General features: G+C 37.9%; 1 protein-coding gene across 9 annotated transcripts in view; it reads right to left on the bottom strand.

Annotated features, from left to right (window-relative positions):
- The window catches only part of SBF2 (SET binding factor 2), a 519,305-nt gene that overhangs the window by 417,878 nt on the left and 74,196 nt on the right, over positions 1 to 27,231 (bottom strand). For 6 of the 9 annotated variants that reach the window (XM_073018389.1, XM_073018410.1, XM_008007157.3 and 3 more), the window contains exon 2: positions 6,855 to 6,940. In XM_073018389.1, the coding sequence (XP_072874490.1) occupies positions 6,855 to 6,940 (86 nt within the window). Of the gene's footprint in view, positions 1 to 6,854; positions 6,941 to 14,256; positions 14,276 to 14,329; positions 14,350 to 27,231 lie in introns of those variants that run through there. The other 3 variants (XM_073018437.1, XM_073018425.1, XM_073018431.1) reach the window with 3 other exon arrangements.

The raw sequence follows: 27,231 nt of genomic DNA, 5'->3' as shown, positions 1-27,231 counted from the left end.
CATTGCTCAATCTTGGTAGGTTGTAAATCTCTGGGAATTCATCCATTTCTTCCAGGTTTTCCAATTTATTGGCATATAGTTGGTTATAGTAGTCACTAATGGTCCTCTGAATACCTGCAGTATCGGTTGTAATATCTTATTTTTAATCTCTGTTTTTATTTATTTGGGTCTTTATTTTTTTCTTACTCGGGCTAAAGGTTTGTCAATTTTGTTTATCATTTCAAAAAACCAACTTTTTGCTTTGTTGATCTTTTGTATTGTTTTCTTAATTTCAATTTATTTCTGCTCTGACCTTTATTAGTTTCTTTTCTTCTCCTAATCTTGGGTTTGGTTAGCTCTTGCCTTTCTAGTTAAGATGCATCATTAGGTTGTTTATGTGAAGTTTTTCTTCTTTTTTGATGTAGGCACCTATAGCTACAAACTTCCCTCTTAATACTATTTTCACTATATCCCATAGATTTTGGTATGCTGTGTTTTCACTATTGTTTGTTTCGATAATTTTTTTTTTTTTTTTTTTTTTTGAGATGGAGTCTTGATGTGTCTCCCAGGGTGAAGCACAATGGTGCATCTCAGCTCACTGCAACCTCCACCTCACTGGTTCAAGGGATTCTCCTGCCTCAGCCTCCCAAGTAGCTGGGATTACAGGCACCTGCCACTGCACCCAGCTAATTTTTGTATTTTTTAGTAGAGATGGGGTTTCGCCATTTTGGCCAAGCTGGTCTCAAACTCTTGACCTCACCCTGAAATGTGGGTGAGATAGAGGTATGAAATGAGAGTAAATAAGAAATTGTCACATTACAAATATTAAAATATTAACAGATGATCACTTAATAACATCCTGTAGGAAAAATACTATTATCAAAGAGAGTAAATTAACTTCACTCAAGGCTTTTAAGTTTTAAATCCCATATTCTTTCTACTGAACCACATTAGTCTCTTAGAGAAACTGGGACAGCAAATGAAGAGTCACTGAAAACATTTTATAATAAAGAAGAAATAGGATAGTAGCTAAAACATAAAGTCAAGAAATTTTTTTTTTTTTTCGCTAAAATTATAGGTACAATGGAAATAGGATGAATAGAAATAGAATAGTAGCAAAAAGGAACTGGAACTTAAGAAGTACAGAATAAGCCATAAGGGTGATATGACAGACAAGCACATGAGAGATGAGTAGCAGTATGGTACCATGTAATGAAATCCAGGCTGTCTGCAAACAATACACAGACATAGTGGATGAGGCCTATGTAGCTCTACATCTTCCTCAGGAAGTTCTCTTTTGTCTTAAAGCATCAGGTAGAGCAGAACCCTGGCATGACAAGAAAATTTTGTCTAAAGTAGTTCTGAGAGCAGTAGTGAAGTATGTGACTGTAGGGGAAAGATTTTCTAGCATAACTGAGGGTATCAATGCACTGGCAAAATAAGCAGAATTGAGAGACACTAGTTCTAGTACAGGATAAACAAACCATTGTAGTGAGTATGGAGAAGTGTATTAGAACCATAACACTAAGATTAACTGATCTCTTCCTCAGAGATGATAAAAGAATCTACTACCTCAAATGTACCTTCCAGACTTCATCAGGTACCCTGCCCTGTGGTTTTATTACTTCAAAGAAACAACAGTCTGGAAATGGGTACCAAAAATATGAGCTCAAACCACCATTTTCTGGCTTAACCCCCATTTATATCCACTTGCTTTGTTGTGAACATAACTTTTAAAATCCTTTTTATAGTTCTTAGTATGTTTTAAAAGCCATGTCTTCATACTTCATAGCAGTATTCTTTTCAGCCTCAACTCTATGCTAAATCAAGAGTCCTTCCACACACCGTTTACACCAAGCTTTGGACCATCTTTAAAACTGAGTATTTTATCTTGCATCCTACCTCAGCACAGAGGCTTCAGATGCTTTCTATAGTATCTACCATACATACCTTTTATAAACTTTTTAAAATCTGTCTTCTTGTATTTCTCAAGCCTCTCTAGCTGGATATGATTACTATAAATCTAGCTTTATATACTCACATGCAAGAACTTAAAGTTTTACTTATTATATTTCATTTTCTTAAACATCCCATAACTCCTGCCTTTTAAAATGTTTGTGAACCCTGATTCTGTCATCTCATTCTCCTTTCAAGCATATTCTTCTACAAAAAGGAAAAGTCTCTTCCATCTTTTCTACACTCAGTTTCCTAACCATTTGACATAGCATTTATATCTATGTCAAATGGATGATTGTTACCCATTTATTGCATGTATTGCATTATAAACAGCTTAAAGAATTAAAGCATTACATGGTACTTATATTTACCTCTCTGCCCTCAAATAACATCTCACATTAAAGTCACTTTTCCTATGTTACACCTGCACAATGTGGAATACAAGCTCTTTTTCCTCTCTTCTCCTCAATCTACATTTACAGAAGACCTAATTCACATTGCAGGTAGTCGAATCGCTAGTGTATAATTTAAATAACAGAACTAATTTCCTAAGAATATTAAAGTTAGATATTCTAACTGAATGCTTCTCTTTTTCAACACACAAAATTTATTTATCACAGTACTTTAGTATTCTAAAAAAATCAGGCACGTCTAACAAAAATCTTAGTACAGGCATGCCCTATTGAGATTGTGGCATATTTTCTGAATCATGATATAAAAAGATTCACTCCTAAGACAAGGCATCTTAAAAAGGAGCTAAGGTAGGCTGGGTGTGTTGGTTCATACCCTTAATCCCAGCATTTTGGGTGGCCAAGGCAGGGGGATCACCTGAGGTCAGGAGTTCGAGACCAGCCTGACCAACATGGTGAAACCGTGTCTCTACTAAAAATACAAAATTAGCCAGGTGTGGTGGCACACGCCTGTAATCTCAGCTACTTGGGAGGCTAAGGCAGGAGAATTGCTTGAACCTGGCAGGCGGAAGCTGCAGTGAGCCAAGATTGTGCCACTGCACTCCAGCCTGGGCAACAAGAGTGAAACTCTGTCTAAAAAAAAAAAAAAAAAAAAAGGAGCTAAGGTCAAAACAATACTATTTTGCTTTAATTCTTTAAGCTGTTTAAATGTCTCTGATCTAGCCAATAAAAATATTGTTCCTATAATCAGGAATAGATTGTTAACCATATAATGCCTCTGAAAACCAATTTAATTTTCTTTGAAATGCTGTTACTAAAATTAACTGCAACTTTATTTATATGACTGTCTGTGGTTTTCATGTATGCCTAAAAAGCACAAGAGAAAGAAAAATATCCCAGAACTAGAAAAGTAGTCATTATGTTCAGTTTAGCTTACTTTCATATTTCTATTTTTAAAATCCATCAAAATTAAAGTTCACCATCTTTCAATAGAAAAACAGAAGGCAATTTCTTTATGTAAAAATGGAAAAAGAAATTCGGCATCTTCTAAATTAAATTTGGAATTTGATTAACTAGTGAATGAATGCCTAAAATCCTTTTCCACCAGTTGTAAGGCTGAACATATCTATTTTTCATTTAGAATTTTAATACATTTAGAACTCCCTGGGAAGGAGAAGTGGCAATAGAAAATAATTTGAATATAATATTATATTCTGAACCCATGTGTGTTCTCAGATAAAATAAATAATAAAGCTGGTCCCTATTCAATAACACAGCCTTCTCTTAACATTTCTCAACTTTAGTTCTTCCAAATCATGGAATTCTGTTTTCAGATTCTGCATTTATACTAAAATACTAACCATTTACACTAAAATGCTAACCATAGCTAAAAGTGTCACTCCCAGAAATCTCTCAGATCTTGGCTGACACTAAGAGTCAGAAGATCAGGGTTTGAATCCTAGCTCTGCTGTATCCTAGCTGTTAGATCTCAGTAAAGTTATCTAAACTTCCTAAGCCTCTGTTTACTTATTTGTGAATTAATATACTACTACCATTATGTACGTGAGTTCATCATAATTTATTAACCCTATACAACTGTCAGATATTAACATGAATGTTATATGCTAACGTTGTTCCACCATTGTGGAAGGGGTAAGAATTTTTCCCATAAATCATCAGAAAAGGGTCATGACTACACCAGAAACAACAAACCACTTAAGGATTAAGCCAGATCACCTTCAATTAGACTAAAATTGTAGTATATGTATTTTTGGTCTTGAAGCCACAGGGTTACTCAAGATCACATAAGGCATCACAATTATTCAAGTTATTGCTGTTCATATACAGACTATTCACACTCTCTAAACATATGCAAAAATACGGCAATAAAGACTAGACAAAAAATTAATAGTGATTTATTCTGTTTTAAAAATGTACTTTGATAGAAAAAGTTTGAGTAAGGTAGATAGTCTAGTTAGTAATATTGTACTAGTGTTAATTTCCTGTTCTTGATAATTGTATATTTTTGTGAGATATTAAAAATAGGAAAAGTTGAGAGACAGAAAAGAAATGTACTTTGATAGATATAAGATAAATTTATGGCTGGGCGCAGTGGCTCAAGCCTGTAATCCCAGCACTTTGGGAGGCCGAGAGGGGCGAATCACGAGGTCAGGAGATCAAGTCCATCCTGGCTAACACGGTGAAACCCCGTCTCTACTAAAAAATACAAAAAATTAGCCGGGTGAGGTGGCGGGCGCCTGTAGTCCCAGCTACTTGGGAGGCTGAGGCAGGAGAATGGCGTAAACCCAGGAGGCGGAGCTTGCAGTGAGCTGAGATCCGGCCACTGCACTCCAGCCTGGGTGACAGAGCGAGACTCCCGTCTCAAAAAAAAAAAAAAAAAGATAAATTTATTTTGTATTTGACAACATCATAGACATTAAAGAATTGAAATTATGATCCATTATGGAAAAAGGAAAAGGAAAAAGAAAATTTCTGACATAATCCAACAGATTACTCTTTAAATATTAATCTAGCCCAATGAATCTTGAAATGTTAAGAATATGCCAAGATGTCATCTAGGAAAATCTTGGGGAGGAAAAGTTCTGTCTACCTCTTAAGCACCTCCATTTCACTATTCTAGCAGCAGAAGACTCCACTTATTGGAGAGACATTTATAGCACTTGAACACGGCAGTGTCTGTCATACAAAGAGAAAATATCCATTTACTAAGTAGTAAAACCAGTATGTTTCTCTCCCTTGCTACTGGAGAAACAAGAGAGGCATCATAGGTATCTATTCTCTTGGCTTTCAAAACATTATCCTTTCTCTGTCCTAGCTAAATAGCTATGCCAATCCATGATTTCTCTCTCCCTCTATGATGTCTGCTGTTCTTGAAACTTATGAAGGTGAATCACTGCTCATACTGTTAAATTGGTATAGTTTATATCTCTCCACACTTTGATGTGAATAGAGGTAGGAACCCACAAAAAGTTCTAACAGGTTCCCAGCACCAAAAATTTCCCCTCAATCACACTAAAAGGGACATTGAAACAGGGTTTAAAAGCTTTTATAGAACAAATGCCTGGTTATTCGCACTGTAAGGCCAAGTACTGGTATTTGCAGGCATATGGGGAAAAAGAGAAAGGAATACAAAGGGCTCTCCAAAAAGCCATTTTCCTTGGATCCTCACATTCCTTCTCCATTTTTAATGCCAAAATTTATCTCCTCTGTAGGCCTACAGAACCCTCAGCTTTCTCTACATGGCTGAGTTGTAACAATCAAAACTAAGGACTTAGCAACGTATCTTTAATTTTCAGTGAAGCAAAATTGGACAGTTATTAGCTAGGATGAGAAAATTTCAAATTTTCAATACAAAATATCTAATAGATATTTCCGATCCATGCTAACAAGAGAATGAACAATTGTTCCTGTGGGTAAGGTGCTGAGAGATGCTGAACAAACAGCAACAATACTAATTAAACAACCGGACAACTCATTTATGGAAGACATTCTTCTAAGCATTTTATGTGTATTTTTTCCACTTTATCTTTACAACAACCTATGAGATTGATATAACAATTATTCTCATTTTATAGATAAGTAGTTGAGTAACTTGTCAAAAGTCATACCATGCAGCTGAGATTTTAACCTAGGCACTCTGCTCCACAGCCTGCACTCTTAAGTATCATATTATACCAAATGGCCTCTCAACAGGACTGCCTTGAAGACACTGCTTCTATGTGTGTATGTGTATGCGTATCCATAAACACAATATAAATAAGTACACACACACACCCCCCAGTAAATTCGGAGAACCAAACTTCATAGACATATATTGCAAAGTACTTTAGCAATCACCTTTCTAGTCCCTCATTTTACTACCATGGATCCACCACCAGATAGAATATCTTGGGCAGCATAAATTATGTTCAATTAATAAATTCCTTTAAAATGGCTAACCACAACAACAACAACAAAAGGAGTTGAACTGCACTATTATAAAATAACCTTCAGACCTTGTAGCTAAAAACAAAAGAAATCTAATTTGTGATTTTAAGATCAAATTCAAACCATGACTGGTTAACATTAAACAAACTTCTGGTATTTTATCTATCTGTGTTTTTTTGTTTCATTTTTACTAAGACAATAACCTGGACATTTTCAGGAAAAAAAATATATATGTGTATCCCTGAAGTTACTGGGCTAAGACTTTTACTAAAGAATCAGTGGAATTTTTCTGCTTCTGAGTATATGAAAATCATCAATTTCATCTTTAATATTACAAATTTAAATGTGAAAAAGAAGAGCAAAATAGGCATTCAAGAATTAATATATTCAAAGATGACTGTACTTGAGGGACTAGGAGGGAAGATAATTATTTCTAGTACTGTAATACTTACAATTAAATTATCAAATTACTTAACAGCAAATGTAACATAAATGTAAAAATCAATGTGACAAAAAAGAAAAATAACATTATAAACATGCAAAAATACAACAACCACTTACCAACTCAATTCCCTGTGGAAAAGGTGTATCATCCCAGTCCTTCTGTGGAAATCTCTGGATTATTTTCCCCAGACCTTCTCCTGACCCTGTTAATAAAACCAAAGTGAATCAGTTATGGGATACTAAAAAATACAAATACTCATTCTACTCTTACTTATTTCTAAATGAATATTTGGTAAACTGATTAAACATTTTCAAGTTTTAAAAAACACGTAAGTATGCATCATCTAGAAATTACACAGTTGGACCTCCATATCCATGGGTTTTGCATCTGCAGGAGACACCCAACCATGAAATGAAAATATTTGGGATTAAAAAAAATAAAATTGGCCGGGCGCGGTGGCTCAAGCCTGTAATCCCAGCACTTTGGGAGGCCGAGACGGGCGGATCACGAGGTCAGGAGATCGAGACCATCCTGGCTAACACAGTGAAACCCCGTCTCTACTAAAAAATACAAAAAACTAGCCGGGCGAGGTGGTGGGCGCCTGTAGTCCCAGCTACTCGGGAGGCTGAGGCAGGAGAATGGAGTAAATCCGGGAGGCGGAGCTTGCAGTGAGCCGAGATCTGGCCACTGCACTCCAGCCTGGGCCACAGAGCGAGACTCCGCCTCAAAAAAAAATAAATAAATAAATAAAAATAATAAAATAAAGTAAAATTAACAATGCAACAATTTAAAAACCCAAATCTTAAAAATACAGTATAACAAATATTTCCACACCATATTCATTGTATTAGGTATTATAAGTAATCAAGAAATTATTTAGAGTATATAGGAAAATATGCATAGGTTATATGCAAATACCACACCATTTTATATAAGGGTTCTGGAACAAATCCCCTGCAAATACCCAGGGATAACTGTACTGAAATAACAGGCAACCTCTAGTCTATGAACCCCTTTTTTTTTTTTTTTTTTTTTTGAGGCAGAGTCTTGCTCTGTTGCCTAGGCTGGAGTGCAGTCGTATGATCTTGGCTCACTGAAACCTCCGCCTCCCGAGTTCAAGCAATTCTCCTGGCTTAGCCTCCCGAGTAGCTAGGATTACAGGCACCCACCACCATGCCCAGCTAATTTTTGTATTTTTAGTAGTGACGGGGTTTCACTATGTTGGCCAGACTGGTCTTGAACTCCTGACCTCAAGTGGTCCACCTGCCCTGGCCTCCGAAAGTGCTGGGATTACAGGTGTGAGCCACCAAACCCAGCTACTGTTCTGTAAGATTGACTGATACATATGAAAAGCTAAAAAACACTAACCAGAGGCACTGAAATCTAGAGTCTCTATCACATTATGGGAGTAACCACCCTTTGTGCCTCAATAAGGAAATTAATCCCAAATTGAAATTTAAGAAGAACTTTTCTATGGAGATGAAATAATTTTAAGTAACAAATGAAATGGCACCACTAGCACTAAGTTTCAGTTATGGGCTGTAAGTACTGCTACTGGTTAAAGTTTTTGAGGCTGGCCTGGGAACCTGACCATTGTTTAGGCAGGATTTCCCAACATCAGCACTACTGACATTTGGGGATGGATACTTCTTTGCGGGGGTGGGGATTGTCCTGTGCATTGTAGGATGTTTAGCAGTATTCCTAGTCTCAATTCCTAGATTCCAGTAGCATCCCCTACCACCAGCAAGTTGTTACAACGAAAAATGTGCCCAGACGTTACCAAATGTTCCCTAGGTTGAAAACCACAGATGTCTATCACTATTGTTATAAAATTATCCTGTGACAATGAAGAAGGAATCAACTTATCATTGAACTTTGGGGATGTAATTTGTGAGTAAACTGGGGATGGAAGGTACATGTTAAATCTAAACTAATTCTTGCTATAGTTTTTTAAGATCTTCATGTTGCTTGCATATTCCACATGTTGTCCTAGTTCACATGAGATGAAGGCAATAATATTCTGATTATTTGTTTTGTATATCTAACTTGAGGAAGTCTGCACAACGAATTCATTTTGTTAATATACTTTAAAAATCATCCACTATGATTTCTCAACCTCATCTCTATGAATGCAGCTTCTCCCTTGCCCCTCACCTAAACTGCAACCAATTTACGGCCAAATTTCTGTTTAAAATATAAATGGAAAGTGACATTCACTTTACTGACCAACTCAGAACTGTATTCTGAAACGAGGTCTAACCAAAATCCATTTGAAAAAGACAAAATAAAAATATTCTCAAGCAAAATTAATAATTGCTACAGTACAGTAACTTATCTGTCTCTTGTTATAGGGGAATGAAGGATTTTGTTAAGACTAAACCAACTTTTTATCATAGGCACTCATTCTTCAAAATCTACCTCAAGCATCATCACTTACGACATCCCAAGCAGAGTTAATGAAACAAATTGCTAGGTGCTGGAGGTACACAAATGAAAAAGACATAGTCCCTATCCTAAAGGAACTCATAATCAATTCAGGGAAACAAACAAATGAACCGATAATTTCAGTTATGTTATGGTAAGCTCAATCAGTGATAGAAAGACCATACAAAACTTTCTGGAAGATATGACAGCAAGCTTGCTTTCTTTCAGTAACGAACTTGTTTCCCCAAGCACCTGGCATACTGAATTCCTGGCATATAGTCTATACTGAGCAAAATGTTTACTTTAATAAATTCATTGGTACTGACCGAAATTGTTAAGTTTATTCCTCCCTTCTTTTTAAAGAGATAAATTAATGTACTTATTCTATCATGTTTAACCATGTCCCTATATTGTTTATTCAGCTCTGAAGGCCATACCTAATGTATTGTAGGTTCAAGATATATTTATCATATTAATTTTTTTTTTTTTGGACAGGGTCTCACTCTGTTGCCCAGACTGGAGTACAGTGGCAAAATCATGGCTCACTGCAGCCTTGACTTCCCAGACTCAAGCGATCCTCCTACCTCAGCCTCCAAGTAGCTGGGACTACAGGTGCAGACCACCACAACCAGCTAATTTTCATATTTTTTTGTAGAGACAGGGTTTCGCCACATTGCCCAAGTTGGTCTTGAACTTCTGGACTCAAGCAATCCACCCACCTCAGAATCCCAAAGTGCTAGGATTATAGTGTAAGCCACCGCACCCAGCCCAATCACATTAACTCTTACTAATTATAAAAGTAATGTTAAGTGCAGAAAGAATTTTAAATACATAAAAATATAAAGAAGAAATCACCCATAACCCCACACCTGGAGACAATTATTATCAACATTTTGGACTATCCATTTATTCCTAGGTTTTCTTGCATAAACACCTATTTTTTTCCTACAGAATGAATACCACACTAAACCTAACTTTATATACGGGCTTATTACCTAATATTTTACAAAGGGCCTTTGATGTTGTTGAATATACATTTTCTAGTTTCTCACTATTATAAATAATACTACAATAAACATCTTTATTTACAAATCTTTATCCTCATCTCACTTTTCCTGAAAAAATACTCTTTTCCAGATTCTACCTCTAGTAAACTGTGGCAGCACTGTAGCAGCTGTCAGCAAATGTCTGAGGCATTCTGACAATACTTCTTCCTTTTACATGAAGCTAGAATTGGTGTGTATTCCTCGTAAGAAAAGAACCTAAATGAGACCACACTACTGTAAGAGGCACTTTGATTGATAGAGTTCTTTCAAAGTAGTAGAGGATCTGGAAACAATTACAGTCATACTTGGGAGATACTGCAGGTTTGGTTCCAGTCCACAGCAATAAAGTGAACATTGCAATAATGTGAGTCACACAAATCTTTTGGTTTCTCAATGCATATAAAAGTTATGTTTACACTATACTGTAGTCTATTAAGTGTGCAACAGCATTATGTCTAAAATATGTACATGCTTTATTTAATTTAAAAATGCTTTATTGCTAAAAACTGCTAACAATCATCTGAGGCTTTAGCAAGTTGTAATCCTTTTGCTGGTAGAATGTCTTGCTTCGATGTTGATGGCTGCTAACTGATCAGGGTGATGGCTGCGGCAATTACTGAAAATAAGACAACAGTGAAGTTTGCCATATCGATTGACACTTTCCTTCACAAAAAATTTATCCATAGCATGCAATGCTGTTTGATGGCATTTTACCCACACCACAACTTCTCTCAAAAATTGAAATCATTCCTCTCAAACCCTGCTGCTACTTTATCAACTAAATTGATGTAATATCCTAAATCCTTTGTCATTTCAACAAAATTCACAGCATCTTCTCCAAAAGTAGATTCCATTTCAATAAATCACTTTCTTTGCTTATCCATAAGAAGCAAATCTTCATCTGTTAAAGGTTTTATCGTGAGATTGTAGCAATTCAGTCACATCTTCAGGCTCCACTTCTAATGCTAGTTATTTTGCTATTTCTACCACATCTACAGTTCCTTTCCCCACTAAAGTCTTGAATCCCTCAAGGTCATCCATAAGGGTTGGAATCAACTTCTTCTAAGCTCCTGGTTAACAGGTTCATATTTTTACCTCCTCCCATGAATTATGAATGTTATAATGGCATCTAGAATGGTGAATCCTTTCCACAAGGCTTTCAATTTATTTTGCCCAGATTCAATCAGAGGAATCACTATCTATGGCAGTTACAGGCTTATGAAATGTATTTCTTAAATAGTAAAACTTGAAAGTCAAAATTACTCTTGATCCATGGGCTGCAGAATAGATGCTGTGTTAGCAGACATGAAAACAACATTAATCTCCCTATACACGTCCATCAGAGCTCTTATGTTACCAGGTACACTGTCAATGAGCAGTAATATTTTGAGAGGAAATATTTTTATGAGCAGTAGGTCTCAACAGTGTGCTTAAAATATTCAATAAACCATGGTATAAATAGATGTGCTGTCATCCAGGCATTGTTGTTCCATTTACAGAGCAGACAGTAGATTTAGCATAATTCTTAAAGGCACTGGAATTTTCAGAATGGTAAATGAGAAATAGTTTTAATTTGAAGTCACCAGCAGAATTAGCTGCTAAAAAGACAGTAAGCCTGTTCTTTGAAGTTTTGAAGTCAACCATTTACTTCTGCTTTCCAGCTATGAAAATTCTAGATGGCATCTTCTTCCAATAGAGCCTGTTTCGTCTACATTGTGGTTGTAGTGTGGCTGCCCTCATCATCTTAGCTAGATCTTCTGCATAACTTCCAGCAGCTTCTACATAAGCACTTGCTGCTTCACCTTGCACTTTCACATTATAGAGACAGCTTCTTTCCTTAAACCTCATGAGCCAACCTCCAGCTTCAAACTTCTTTTGCAACTTTCTCAACTTTCTCAGCCCACACAGAATTGAAGAGAGTTAGGGCCTTGTGCTCAGGATTAGGCTTTGTCTTAAGAAAATGTTGTGGCTAATTTCATCTATCCAAGCCACTCAGACTCCACATCAGTAATAATCCTGTCTCATTTTCTTATCATTTGCATTCACAACTTGGCTGTTTGGTACAAGAGGCCTAGCTTTTGGCTTATCTTGGCTTTTGACATGTCTTCCTCACTAAATGTAATCATTTCTAGATTTTGATTTGAAGTGAGAGACATGCAACTCTTCCTTTCACTTGACCACTTAAAGACCATTGTAAAGTCATCAACTAACCTAATTTCAATACTGGTGTGCCTCAGGGAATAGAGAGGCCTGAGGAGAGGAAGAGAGATGATGGAATGGCTGGCCAGTGGTACAGTCAGAATACATAATTCATTTATGGATTAAATTTGCCACCTTTCATGGTAGTTCGTGACATGCCAAAACAAAACACTAATATCAAAGATCACTGATCACGTATCACCAAAATACATATAATGGAAAAGCTTGAAAACTGGTGAGAATTACCAAAATGCAACACAGAGACACAAAGTGAGCCCAAGCTGTTGGCAAAATGGAGCTGACAGACTTGTTCAACATTGGGTTGCCACAAATCTTCAATTTGTTTAAAAAAAAAAAAAAAACTCACCCACAATATCTGTCAGGCAAAATAAACAAGTAATAATAAATAATAAGCAAAGAATAAAACAAAGTATGTCTGTCTATAAAAAGGAGTTTTAGTCAGAAAATTTTAATCAAAAAGTAAAGCAAGGTGCACTGGCTCACACCTGTAATCCCAGGGATTTAGGAGGCCCAGGAGTGAGGAGGTGAGAAGTTTAAGACCAACCTGGGCAACATATTGAGACCCCATCTCTACAAAAATTAGCTGCAAATGGTGGTACAAACCTGTAGTCTCAGCTACTCGAGACTCAATTGGAACCCTCGTGCAATGTTGGTAGGAATGTCAAATGGTGGGCCTACTATGGAAAATATGGAATATGGAGGTATGGAGTACGAAGGCTTCTCAAAAAATTAAAAATAGAACTATCATATGTTCCAACAATCCCACTTCTGGGTATATTTCCAAAGGAATTAAAAGCAGGATGTTGGTCAGGCATAGGGGCATGCTATTGTAATCCCAGCAATTTGGGAGTCGGAGGCAGGAAGACTGCTTGAGCCCAGGAGTTGTCAAAACTGAGAAATTAACATTTATCTGCGTTTTGATTGTGACCTATCATGTGAGGTTTTATATACATATGAAACAGGGTTAAGGACATGGACTCAGGATCCACGTTACCTATACTCTAGTCCAGTTTCACCTTTTCTTTACCCTGGGAAAATTACATTACTTCTCTGTGCTTCATTTTTCCCTATACAAAAAATGAAGATACTATTACCTAACTCTTAGAGCTCTTGTGAGGAAGAATTTAAGTTAATGTGCATGTAAAATATATACCAGTATGAGTACGTGCATGCTTCTCAGAATAGCACTCCAACCTGAACATAATAGTTGAGATCACTGAGCTGGTCTGAATAATACAGTGTAGAGAAGAAAACTATTACTGTTCTAGACAACTATGTTATTAACAATGAAGAATGGTGTTACATAAGGTCTCCTGGTGGCCACAGGACTCTTGATTTACTGGAGTTATTTTTGAATGAAACATGTAAATCCCTTTTTAAAACATGTTTAATGCTTTTGTGTACCTGTACAAAAGATTTTTCAGACTCAAGTTTTATCCCTGTTAAATTTCTTTAGTCAGTTCAATACATGCATTTTTTTGGATCCTATGACAGTTACCCAGTGTATTTATATCCATTTTTTATTTAATTAACTTACTCTTTTTTAGTTAGAGATACATACTACAAAATGCAACCATTTTAAATTAACAGTCTGATATATATTGACAAATTCTCAATAAAAACAATTGCAGTACAATAAAAACAAAAATGGAGAAAATGGAAATTAATTATGCTATATTAAAATACTGCTTAAGGAGTTCCTCCAGAAAATATCTTCCCAAAGAATTCATCAATACTGGCCTAAGTCCAATTATAATTTCCCAATAATAATCAAAATTTCCTCAGGATAAATGTCTTAGTCAAAACATGCTATATACACATTACTGACATTGGCACCAGTGCTTCTATTCCATTCTATCCCAGAACAATCTGCTTGGAACTTCAACATTGTAACCTGGTACCTGTTCTTCCCTCTCCTTCATTAAGAATATCATCTCAGGGCCGGGCGCGGTGGCTCAAGCCTGTAATCTCAGCACTTCGGGAGGCCGAGACGGGCGGATCACGAGGTCAGGAGATCGAGACCATCCTGGCTAACACGGTGAAATCCCGTCTCTACTAAAAAATACAAAAAAAAAAACTAGTCGGGCGAGGTGGCGGGCGCCTGTAGTCCCAGCTACTCGGGAGGCTGAGGCAGGAGAATGGCATAAACCCGGGAGGCAGAACTTGCAGTGAGCTGAGATCCGGCCACTGCACTCCAGCCCAGGCGACAGAGCGAGACTCTGTCTCAAAAAAAAAAAAGAATATCATCTCAGAAGAAATGGATAAAGCAAAAGCAAAAGCACAACACTAGAAAATCAGACTTTCGGGTACATGTATTGATTTACTCATTTTAATACAATAGAAGCTGATCTAAAGAAATTTGTTCAAAGACAGAACTAAGATGAAAGCCATATTCAACTTGCAAGTCCCAAGTTTCCCATTTGTGATTTGGAAAATCTGCTTTTGAGCAAATGATTTTTTTTTAAAATATTATTTTCATGTTCTCTAGAAGACCTGTGTTATAATGCCAAGACAGCCAGAAAATCAAAGTTCACCAAAATAAGTAGATCTAATTGTGCCAGTATAGACCAACTTTCAAAAGGAAAATAAAAGCTGTTCATTCACTGAAAAGCATGCAGGAAATCATTCTACAAAAGGCTTTCATATTTGATCCATTTAGCATTTAATGAGAGAAGTCTGTTTATTTCAACTGATACAAGCCTTTTTTGTGGTTATTTAAAAATTTAGGTAGGAATGTAATGTGAGTTTCTGATTGTCCAGTACAATCTCCTATTATTCAAAAGGTTTATTTGGAACACACAAGCTATTTTTCCCAGACTTAAACTTAGCACAGAGCTCATAGGCTTTTACAGAAGTGAAAAAGAATGCATTTTTACTGACTCACGCCTGTAATCCCAACACTTTGGGAGGTCAAGGCAGGCGGATCACTTGAGGTCAGGAGTTGGAGACCAGCCTGGCCAACAAGGTGAAACCCCGTCTCTACTAAAAATACAATCACTGGGTGCTAGAACGAGACTTCGTCTCAAAAAAAAAAAAAAAAATGCATTTTTAAGTTGACGAGAATACATAATGAACAAGGTATGTCACTAAAAATAATAAATAAACAGCCGCTACAGTTTTAATCCTTATAAATTCACAGTTCATTGAGAATGTATAAATCCAGCAATTTAGAGACTGTCAAGATTAAGAAAAACTGAGAAATGAATACAAACTGAAATTAAAACTAAACATATGATCTAGCATTTTGATGCAATTCTTCAGACTGTGTCATTTTACTGAATTAAATAAAATGTCTTCTTTAACAGCAATGAAGAAAGAATGGTTGGCAGTCTGGAATGCTGCAAAAACTATACGGTTGTACATCAACATTTAAGAAAAGAAAGTCTTATCAAGTCCCTTCTCCAAATATGCATCGAATGTGTTCCCACACCCAGCATCATTCACAATCATTCTAGTAGTTCAAACTCTCATTATCTTCACCTGGATAACAGCAGCAGCCTCATCATCTCCCTGCTTCCTATTTCACTTCAACTCATAGTCATGTTCAAGTTTCCGGCAGTCTAGAAATAAGCTCTGCAAAACCGAATTTCCTCACACTAACTTCTCTGATCAAAATAATTCAGTAATTCTTCCACTAGCTACATAATAAAATAATCCAAAATTGGCCGGACACAGGGGCTCATGCCTGTAATCCCAGCACTTTGGGAGGCTGAGGCGGGCAGATCACGAGGTCAGGAGATTGAGACCATCCTGGCTAACACAGTGAAATCCAGTCTCTACTAAAAATACAAAAAAAAAAAAACAAATTTAGCTGGGTGTGGTGGCAGGTGCCTGTAGTCCCAGCTACTCGGGAGGCTGAGGCAGGAGAATGGAGTGAACCCAGGAGGTAGAGCTTGCAGTGAGCCGCAATCGTGCCACTGCACTCCAGCCTGGGCGACAGAGTGAGACTCCGTCTCAAAAAATAAAAATAAAAAAATTGTCCAAAGTCATCACCTTAGGGACTTCTACCTCATCCGAGGTAAAGTAACAAGGTCTGAATTTACCCTCCAACCTACAACAATTAAAAAACCAAAATCTACAAAACAATGGTTTTCAGACACCTGACATCAGGCAATAGAGGACAATGAACCCAGAGAGAAAGAAAACAAATTATATGAGCCCTATAAAGTCCCCAGCTTACTTCTTGGTAAGAGTTTCCATGCAGGATCTAGATGCTTAGCTGGGGTGGGGGGTGGGAAAGGGGTGCAGTTTCTAGACTGCAGTCCAATCAAGGAAAATCCAGAAGTCCTGGTGAAACTGAAGCAATTGAGTTGGGAATCCAGGGAACTCAAAGAAGTTAGAGTTCACAGAGTATCAAAGAGAAGAGAGATTAAGAGGGAGAAAGAACTTCAGAGACCTGCAGAAGGCTGAATGAAGCACATGAAAGGAACAGAAAGGACAATCCCTAGAAATCACACAAGGCCAGGGACTGTTTTTGTTCCCAACAGCCAAAAGGAAAAAAAAGAAAAAAAACTTGCATAATTCACTAGGCATCAGGCAGAGAACCCGGAGGGTATTGCCTCAGTGTGAAAAATTAACCCTAGATAAAATGCTGCTGTAGACCTACCTAACAAAGCTGGAAAACGAGCCTCAAAAAGATCAAACTATTTCCAGGTGACTTAATTACATCTCAGAATGAAGTTCAAGAATATTTACAGGAACACAGAAATAGCCAGCAATCAAGAAAGTAAAATTCACAACTCTAACATGCAAACAAAAATCACTAGACATGAAAAGAAGCAGAAAAGTATACGCCACGAAGAGGGAAAAAAATCAATCAACTGAAATAGACTCCAAAATGATGCAGGTATTAATTAGTAAACATATTCTAAATTACCATTATGTTGCATATTTTCAGGAATATAAATGTAAAAAATATATTGGATATAGCTAATGAATTAGACACTACAAGGAAAAAAAGGTTAATGAAGTTATAGTGATAGAAACTTCCAAAATGAAACAGTGAAACAGACTGGGAAAAAGACAAAAAAACAAAAACAGAGCTGTGGAACAACTTCTAGTGGCCTAATATGCATGTAACAGGAGTCAGGAGTCCAAGAATGGAATGGAGGAGATGGAGATATATCTGAAGTAATAATGGCCAAATTTAATGAAATTTGACTTTTCCAAATTTGATGAAAACTATAAACACACTGATCATAGAAGCTCATCAAATCCCAGACATGAAGAACACACAGAACTCACAAAGGCATATCAAAATAAATTACTTAGATATGCAGATAAATATCTAAAAACAGCTGGAGAAAAAAGATACATTGTGCGGAGTAACAAATATAAGAAGGACAGCAGACTTCTCATTATAAACAGTACAAGCTAGAATACAGTGGAGCCACATCTTTAAAATACTGAAAGGAAAAAAAAAAAAATCAACCCAACATTTTATACCCAGAGAAAATATCCTTCAAAAAAAAAAAGCTGAGTATAGCTATATAATCGAATATTGTTTGAACATAAAAAGCAATGAAAGTTGGCTGCAGTGGCTCATGCCTGTAATCCCAACACTTTGGGAGGCCGAGGCAGGTGGATCATGAGGTCAAGAGATCGAGACCATCGTGGGCAACATGGTAAAACCCTATCTCCACTAAAAACACAAAAATTAGCTGGGTGTGGTGGCATGTGCCTGTAGTCCCAGCTACTCAGGGGGCTGAGGCAGGAGAATCGCTTGAACCCAGGAGGCGGAGGTTGCAGTGAGCCACGATCACACTACTACACTCCAGCCTGGGAAACAGAGCAAGACTCCATCTCAAAAAAAAAAAAAAAAGCAAAGCAAAAAAAAGAATGAGGTACTGATACATGCTACATATCATGGATAATTCTTGAAAACGTATGCTAATTGAAAGAAACCAAACACAAAAGGCTACATATTGTATGAGTCCATTTATAGGAAATGCCCAGAAAAGTCAAATTCAAAGAGACAGAAAGTAAATTCATGGCTAACAAGGGCTTAAGGGGGTAAAGGGAGTGACTGCTAATGGATATAGGGTTTCGTTGGGGTGATGAAATATTTTAAGTAAATAGTGGTGATGTCGCATGTTCCCACTTCCATGTGGAAGCTGAACAATGAGAACACATGGACATAGGGAGGGGAACAACACACACTAGGGCCTGTTGCGGGGAGGTGGGAGCGGGGAGGGAGATTAATAGGATAAATAGCTAATGCATGTGGGGTTTAATATGTAGGTGATAGGATGATAGGTGCAGCAAATCACCAGGGCACATGTTTACCTATGTAACAAACCTGCGCGTCCTGCACATGTATCCCAGAACTTAAAAAGTTTAAAATAAATAAACAAATAAATAAATAGTGGTAATGGTTGCACAACTCTTTGAATATACTAAAACCACTGCATTTTACATTTTAAAAGGATGAACTTTATGGTATGTAAATTATATCTCAATAAAGGATTTTCTTTAATGAATCTCTGATCAGACACAATGGTATAGACTCCTTTCTTCTTGCTCTTCCCGACTAAGTATAAGCCTATCAATAATACATGAGGCAACCAAAGGAGAACTCTGAAAGGTGATAAGAGGAAAGTAAACTGTTTTGTAACCCTAGGATTGGAGGAACAACACAATGGCAGGACATCTTACGTATCTCTACCAAACAGAAGAAGCCAACCCAGGCCTAGCATGTCCCAGTCCCCAAGCTAACAACAGAAGGCAGCCAAGGTAGGCTCTCTCATCTCCCAGATCAAACAGAAGTTTCACTAACAACACAGGGAAAGCCCAGAACCATGAGCAGGGGATAGATAGCCACAATGATAATAAGCAGTCAGGGAAAGCACTTTCCTTCACTCCTGGCCCTGACTCCCTTCCCCTAAAGAGAGATACTGGTAAGTAGGCATCACCAGCAAGAGAGACCCCATCACAATAAGCAGGCTGGCCTGGGAAGCCTTTGTCCCCACAGGCCTGAGGCTCTCCTATACAACCAAGAGATATTGAGGTGTCCAGCCAGTACCAGCAAGAGGCAGCTCGCTGTATCAAGTGACCTCGGCAGACATTTTGTTTCTATGGGCTTAAGAATTCCCTCCCCAATCCAGAAACACTGGGGTAGTCAGTGGACACCAGTAAGAGGGACTCAACCATAACAAGCAGTCTGGCCCAGGGAGCCTCTTCGTCCTCATGAGTCAGAATCTCTCATGTACTCCCCAGTGACATGAGGGCAGTGAAATGGCACCAATAGCGAACATCGTGCCACAAAAAGTAGCCTGGTCCAGCAAAACCTCTTTGTTCCTGTAGCCTGAGAGTACCCTCCCCCACCAAGAGACATCACACAGCTCAGCCTGGGGAATGCTTTCGGCCACCTCAGGCAGCACCAGTGGGAGCTCTAGTGCTGCCTGAGGTGACAGAAAGGTTTTATTTAATGGCCCCAGCATTAAATAAACAAACAAAACCAAATAACCAAGAAAATCAAAATAACACTGGAAAGGCTCTGAAAATTAAACTGCCACTGGAACAACAGCCTACAAAATTAGACTATGGTCTACACACTAACTCTAAACACAAAAACTAACATAACAGCCAAAATGTCCAGGATATAGTAAAAAGGCACCCATCACACCAAGAACCAGAAAAGATCACAACTTGAATGACAAAAAGACAATTAACTGATGCCAACACAGACATGAATCAGATGTCAGAATTATCTGTAAAGATTTTAAAGCAGCTACCTTAAAAATACATCAAATCATAAATTATCTTGAAACAAATGAAAAATAGAAATATCAGCACAGAAATATGTTATAAATCAAACAGAAATTATAAAACTAAAAAATAAAATATCCAAAATTAAAATCTCACAGGATGGTTTCAACAGTAGAGTGAAAATGGCATATAGCATAGAATCAGTGAACTTGAGGTGAAATCAGTCGAATTTACCCAATCTGAACAACAGAGAGAAAATAAAATATAAAGAAAAGAACATTGGGGACCCACAGGAGATCCATAGACCATAACAAAAGATTCACTATTCATATCACTGGAGTCCCAGAAAAGAGAAGAGGAAGAGGGGAACTGAAAGAATATTCAAAGAAATAATGGCTAAAACACCCCCAAATTTGGTGAAGCACCAAACATATTCAAAAAGTTGAGTGAATCTCATACTGACTAAACTCAAAGAAATTTACATTAAGATACATTATAATTAAACATCTGAAAATTAAAAACAAAGAAGTCTTGAAAGAAGCCAGAGAGAAACATTTTACCTACAGGAAAACATCAATTCAAATGAAGATTGGCTGAAGAAAGCTGTTTAAACAGAAAAGAAATTATAAAAGAAGCAACACTGGAGCATCAGAGGCAAAACAAAAATGCAAATCCAAGTCATCCTCAGTCTACTACTCAAACACTTCTCCAGTCCAGTAGCTGGTGTCCTGATGTCAATTGGCTCTAAACCTCTTCCCAGGGCAATATTCTTCACCCTTATTCCAACAGTCTTTAAGATTGCTTAAAAATTCTCTGTCCTTGAAGCTTACTGCTTGCCTGATCTGCAACCTTTAGTTGCCAGGATAGGGTGAGGAGGGACCAGAAGGCACTGTCAGAATTGACTCTTTTTTCAACACAAAACTTAATCTGAGTATGACCCTAACAGAGAAGTTGAGTCCTAGGGCCCTCTCTCCTAGTATTTCCTTTTCTATGAGAAAAAAATACATCACACAAGGGCAAGCCCAAAGACACAATAATTAATATTGTTCTCACTGTAACAAATCGAAAACAAGCTCAACCCTCTCTCACAAGCAGTTATTTAACTACTTAAAGAAAACTGTGTTTTATCAAAGGTGAATATGATATCCATTTCCCTTATCTTCTGAGTACAAGGGCCTATTAAAACACCACTACATTAAAGCTATCAACAGTAATTATGAATAAACAAAAAAAACCTAAAATATAAATACCTTCCCATGGTTGATATCCTCAAACTAATCTAACAGAGTCCTCAAAAAAAACACTGCCATGTTTTGAAAAGAATACTACATTGGTAATCAGGAGACCTGAGGCTTATCTTAGCTCTGTCACTAAGTGGTGACCTTAAGCAAATCCTCTAACTTCTCTGAGCCTTGGTCTCCCACCTGTAAAGTAATCTTAGGTCCCTCCTGGCTCTAAACTTCTAGGCATGGTAAACCAACAAAAAAAGTGAAATACATACATCTGCCACTAGATGGCATAACACTAATACTGCTGATCTGAAAAGCAGACCAAAATCTCCTCCAAGATAGATTACCTTGTTAAGAAAACTACACCAGTTTAAATTATGCCAATTTAAACTAAGCCTCAATAACTTGTCTGCTGGCAAAGAACTCCCGGCTACTTCATAAACACTTTTATTTTGTATGATGTAGAATGAGAAACCTCTTTCTGAACTAGTTACAGTTATCATGAAACAAACTGAAAATTTACAAAGACATGCTTATTATGTAATTCTGAGAAAGTAAGTTTACAACAAATGAGGGGTTGAAGGAGGTGGCAGAGACGTGGGGCAGGAAAGAACATAGGTGGAGGGACAGAAGGGAGAAAAAAAAAGAAGCTGTTTTTTGGCAATTTCTGCAGTATTATCTACGCCTATCAATGTATTATAAAAATGTATTACCATTGTACCACAGAATATTTAGTCTCCCTTGATAATTCAGCAGAGAAAACACTGCCACATTAAAATTTCAGACAAATTTCTTGGAACCAGCTTTAAAAACATTAATATATTGGTAGTATCTATAACACATTGATCCTTTCAGAATAAAAAGACAACTGAAAATTTAAAACGCAATTCTCTACTATGACTTAACTATCACTTTCACTATGTTTAAGTTATATTTACATTTTCTTCCAATTGAAGATAAGACTAGTATATAGCAAGTGCTTAGTTTTAGCATAGATTTTTTAAATACAACCTTTTTAAACTAGGGAGGAAAGTTATTGATTGAAAAACAAGGCCGGGCGCGGTGGCTCAAGCCTGTAATCCCAGCACTTTAGGAGGCCGAGATGGGCGGCTCACTAGGTCAGGAGATCAAGACCATCCTGGCTAACACGGTGAAACCCCGTCTCTACTAAAAAAATACCAAAAAAACTAGCCAGGCGAGGTGGCGGGCGCCTGTAGTCCCAGGTACTCGGGAGGCTGAGGCGGGAGAATGGCGTAAACCCGGGAGGCGGGGCTTGCAGTGAGCCGAGATCCGGCCACTGCACTCCAGCCTGGGCAACAGAGTGAGACTCTGTCTCAAAAAAAAAAAAAAAAAGAAAAGAAAAACAGCAAAGGTTATTATGTTAATCTTCCTTAAACAAGAAATTCGTATCTGTTGCATAATGGACATGATACACATAAATTTCTCATTAAAACTCATTCAATGTGTCCCTATCAATGTATTCCCTAACCCTAAGTCAATAAACGAGAAGATACAAAAATCCTTAGTTCTCCAGCAACCTGTGCCTTCAAAATCAATGAGGCCTTTCTCGTTACAGAAATACAGGTGACAAATTTCTTCTTCCCAAATACAGTTTAAACATGTCCCCTGCGTACAATGCTCTCCTCTCCACAAATTTCTGTTTTTTTCCCATCTCTAACTTCCGATCTGCAACTCAAAGTTCACCTTGGAGCATCTACACCACAGATAATCCAAGCCATGTGTTTTCTGCTCAACTCTTCTCAAATGCAAACTTCCTATCCTGCAAAAAGAATTACAGGTTGTTTATCTGTCCAAACAAGTTATGAGGCTGGTTATAATATACTTTACTACCAGCTGTTTTCCTTAACATTTCAATCTCCTGAAGACAATCATTTCCTTCTCCTAACAGATAAAACAGAGTATTTCTCAAAATCCCAATGCTGTTTGTACCCCCTATTAAGCATTTCTATAAACACAGCAAATGAATCATGACCAAATTGGGATTTTTCTATTATTTCTACAAAATCTGTATCTTCTCTCCCTCCATTCTGTATCTCAGAGAATGGCACGTTATCCATCTAAGCATTCAGTGTCTCCATTAGGAATATGTTCCTCTGCATATGACAGAAAACCTAAAACATTAATAGCTTAAACAAGATAAAAGTGCATTTCCTTTCATATAAAAGATGTCTCAAAGACAACATTCAGGATTAATGTTAGATCTAAGGTCTCAAAGATCCAGCTTCTTCAGGTTCATCACTCCACCATCTACAGGTTTAGACCCTTGTTCTCATGGTTTAATATGTCTGCTGGAGCTCCAAACATCACATCCCTGTTTCAAGTAGAAATCAAGAAGGAAGGAAGGAAGCTGGGCACAGTCGCTCATGCCTGTAATCCCAAGCACTTTGGGAGGCTGAGGCAGGAGGATCACTTGAACCCAGGAGTTCCAGTCCAGCCTGGGCAACATGGCAAAACCCCATCTCTACAAAAATTAGCTGGGTGTGGTGGCACACACCTGTGGTCCCAGCTACTCAGGAGGCTGAGGTGGCAGAATTGCTTGAGCCTACAAGGTCAAGGCTGCAGTGAGCCAAAATTGCCCTGCTGCACTCCAGCCTGGGCAACAGAGCAAGACCCTATGCTCCCTGCACAAGAAAAAAAGAAGAAAAGGAAGAAGAGGAGAAGAAGAAGAAAGGAGGAGGGAGAGAAGAAGAAGGAAGAGAAGAAGGAGGAAGGTATAGAATATTTTAAGGAGAATTTCTGGAAGAACAATTTCACTTACATATCACTTGCCAAAGCCTTGTCACATGACTACACCCAACAGCAAGGGAGTCTCTCAGTCTCTTAGACAATTGCCCTGCTAAAAAACAAGAGTTTTATTTCTAAAGGAGAAAAAATAGTATTAGGAGGCAACTGGCCATTTCTACCAGAGTCTGCTCTTAGTCTGATAAGGTGCCAACACATCATGTAGAACCATCTGTTAACCAAGAACACAGCAGACTGCCCAGGAATAAAACCATGGATGTGGGGTTGTGAAAGGAATCACAGTATAGAAAGAGCCTCTTGTGGCCAGGCGCGGTGGCTCACACCTGTAATCTCAGCACTTTGGGAGGCCAAGGGAGGTGGATCACCTGAGATCAGGAGTTCGAAACCAGCCTGGCCAACATGGTGAAACCCCGTCTCTGCTAAAAGTACAAAAATTAGCCGGATGTGGTGGCATGTGCCTGTAATCCCAGCTACTTGGGAGGCTAAGGCAGGAGAATCGTTTGAACCTGGCAGGCAGAGGTTGCAGTGAGCTGAGATCGCACTACTGCCCTCCAGCCTGGGCGACAAGAGCAAGACTCTGACTCTAAAAAATAAAAAAATAAAAAAATTTTAAAAAAAGAGCCTCTTGCTTGCTCAATGTACATGTGTTTTCAGTACTTCCATTTTGCCCAATCCCAGGTATATGGCTTCTATTTGATGATGTAATACTGCTATGCATGCTCATGTCACTGGTATCCAGTATTTAGAAATTTGTTCTCTATCACATATAACAACAAAGCCAGTAGCTTTTTCAGAGAAGATACAGTTAGCTCTAAAATGAAGGATCCTTCACTGTGATTCTCCTCCTGTCAGAGCCTGCCACAAATTCCACATAGCAACCAGATGGCAGTCTTTATGGATTGTTGAGTCAAGAGGCTGGAGCAGTACACTTAAAATTTAGTATATCCTGACTTCAAACCCAGAGAGACCCACCAGTTACTGTACTTCTTTTTGGTAGCAATGAATATAAGATGCAGTAGTTTATCTTCCACTTCAGAAAGGACATCCCAATATATCCCAAAATACTGTTACCTCAGAAACTTCACTAAGGTGTCAAGTCCTCCAATTTTTTATGGACTTCATGTCCCATCATCAGCTGTGTCTTTAGCATCTTAACAAAGGATCTAAGCTGCCTGCTAGTTCACTATCATAATGTCCTATCAATCAGCATGATGTCATCACTATAGGGGACCAGGATGATGTACTGTGAGACAGTGAGATGAACAAAATCTCTACAGAGCCAAAATGCTGACCTAACCATGGAGGCAATATGATGACAGTGTACTGCATTGCTGGGTATTTCTGATGTTCTCTGTTAATTAGATTCAGTAAGGCAGTTGATAGATCAATAGTTAACTACCAAGTGCCAGGTTCTGTTTCTAGAAAAGAACATGTGGAAAAAAAGATACAACTGGAGGGGTAGAAGAAGCTTATGATAATACATCATCATTCTCCAAAAGGTATCTATCTTCTGCATAGGTAAAACAAGAGTCAGCAGGCTGAACCTTTCAAGTCTTTAATATGGCACTAATCTCAGATTCAGGATGTAAGACTGCTTTGGTAAAAAGAACTTCGGGGGGTTACACTTGGCTCTTCCTACCATAAAGTTCATTAACTCATGGATATGGGAATTAATTTGGGGATTCTTCCATTTGTTGAGCATATTTATTCCAAACATGCAGTAAGAAACCAGATATAATCACAGTACGAATTCGTGGATTGTGAAATAATTTCAAGTCAAAGCTCCATTCCATGCCTGATTTCCATAAGCTCCCATCTGCCTCATGGAGCACAATGGTATCCTCAGTCACTGGGAATTATCATTAGCTCAGGTTCCAATAACTCCTGAAAGGTTTGAGTATTTGCCTTCTGATGAACAGTTATGCTTGTAAATAACAAAAGACCCCTTTCTTTAGGGAAGGCTATGAAGAAAATTAATTGTGCTTACCCATGATATTATCACAAGGTCCTTCCATAAAGGAAGGTATGCTGCCTCTTTTTTCTTCAAGGAGTTCTAGATCTGTAAAGTAATAAAGCTATAGGTATTAGACATTATGGAGACCTAAAATCAATCCTACATTCATTAGACCTAAAGTGTTCTGTTTTCATTTGTTTAGTTCCAGTATCTAGATCAAGACCTTAGTGAGCTACTCTTCCACATCAGTCCTAGGAACCCCTTAATCAATTTGCATACTATATTAAGCAAGCCTATCTTGTGTCTGATGGTTATGTTCTGTTACTTGCGGTCGGGCACGCTGGCTCACGCCTGTAATCCCAGAACTTTGGGATGCCAAGGCAGGCAGATCACAAGGTCAACAGATCGAGACCATCCTGGCCAACATGGTGAAACCCCATCTCTACTAAAAATACAAAAATTAGCTGGGCGTGGTGGCATGTGCCTGTAGTCCCAGCTATTCGGGATGCTGAAGCAGGAGAATTGCTTGAACCTGGGTGGCAGAGGTTGCAGGGAGCTGAGATCCCATCACTGCACTTCAGCTTGGCAACAGAGCGAGACTTTGTCTCCAAAAAAAAAAAAAGTTCTGTTACTTGCCTCTGCCATTCCAGGATTCCACTATAGAAGAAAGCTCATTTTGTAGCAGCATCTCTTACATTCATGCCAAGGCCAGAGAAGACAGCCACTAGAGTACTTTTTAAGGATGCCAGCGTTTCTGTCACTGTTGTATTTTCTTAAAGGTAGTAGAGAACACCTATCTTGGGGGATGTACTTACAGAGTAAGGAAGCCAGCTGCACAAAATAAGTCCACCTCAACATTCCTAACTCCCCAAGTTTGCCATCTCAACTTTACCCAATGGAGGTCACCACCGAATCCACATTTCAGTCAAACAAACAAGCAGACAATTAGAACCAGTCCTAGCTGCTTGAGCAAGAACCAAATCTAAAATCTCTCATAGATGAATCTACATTAATAGATTCAGCCCAAACTAAAATTAGGTTCCTCCTTTCCTGGTCCAGCATCTCTTTGAATTTGATTTCATATCAATTGCATAGGTTTTTGCTAACATAAACTAGTAAAATTCTTGCAATTCTTTTGATGCATAAAACT

This window comes from Chlorocebus sabaeus, chromosome 1 (genome assembly GCF_047675955.1).
Source record: "Chlorocebus sabaeus isolate Y175 chromosome 1, mChlSab1.0.hap1, whole genome shotgun sequence".
Taxonomy (NCBI): Eukaryota; Metazoa; Chordata; class Mammalia; order Primates; family Cercopithecidae; genus Chlorocebus; species Chlorocebus sabaeus.
Note: the sequence above shows the minus strand (reverse complement) of the source record. Positions and strands in the feature narration are given on the sequence as shown.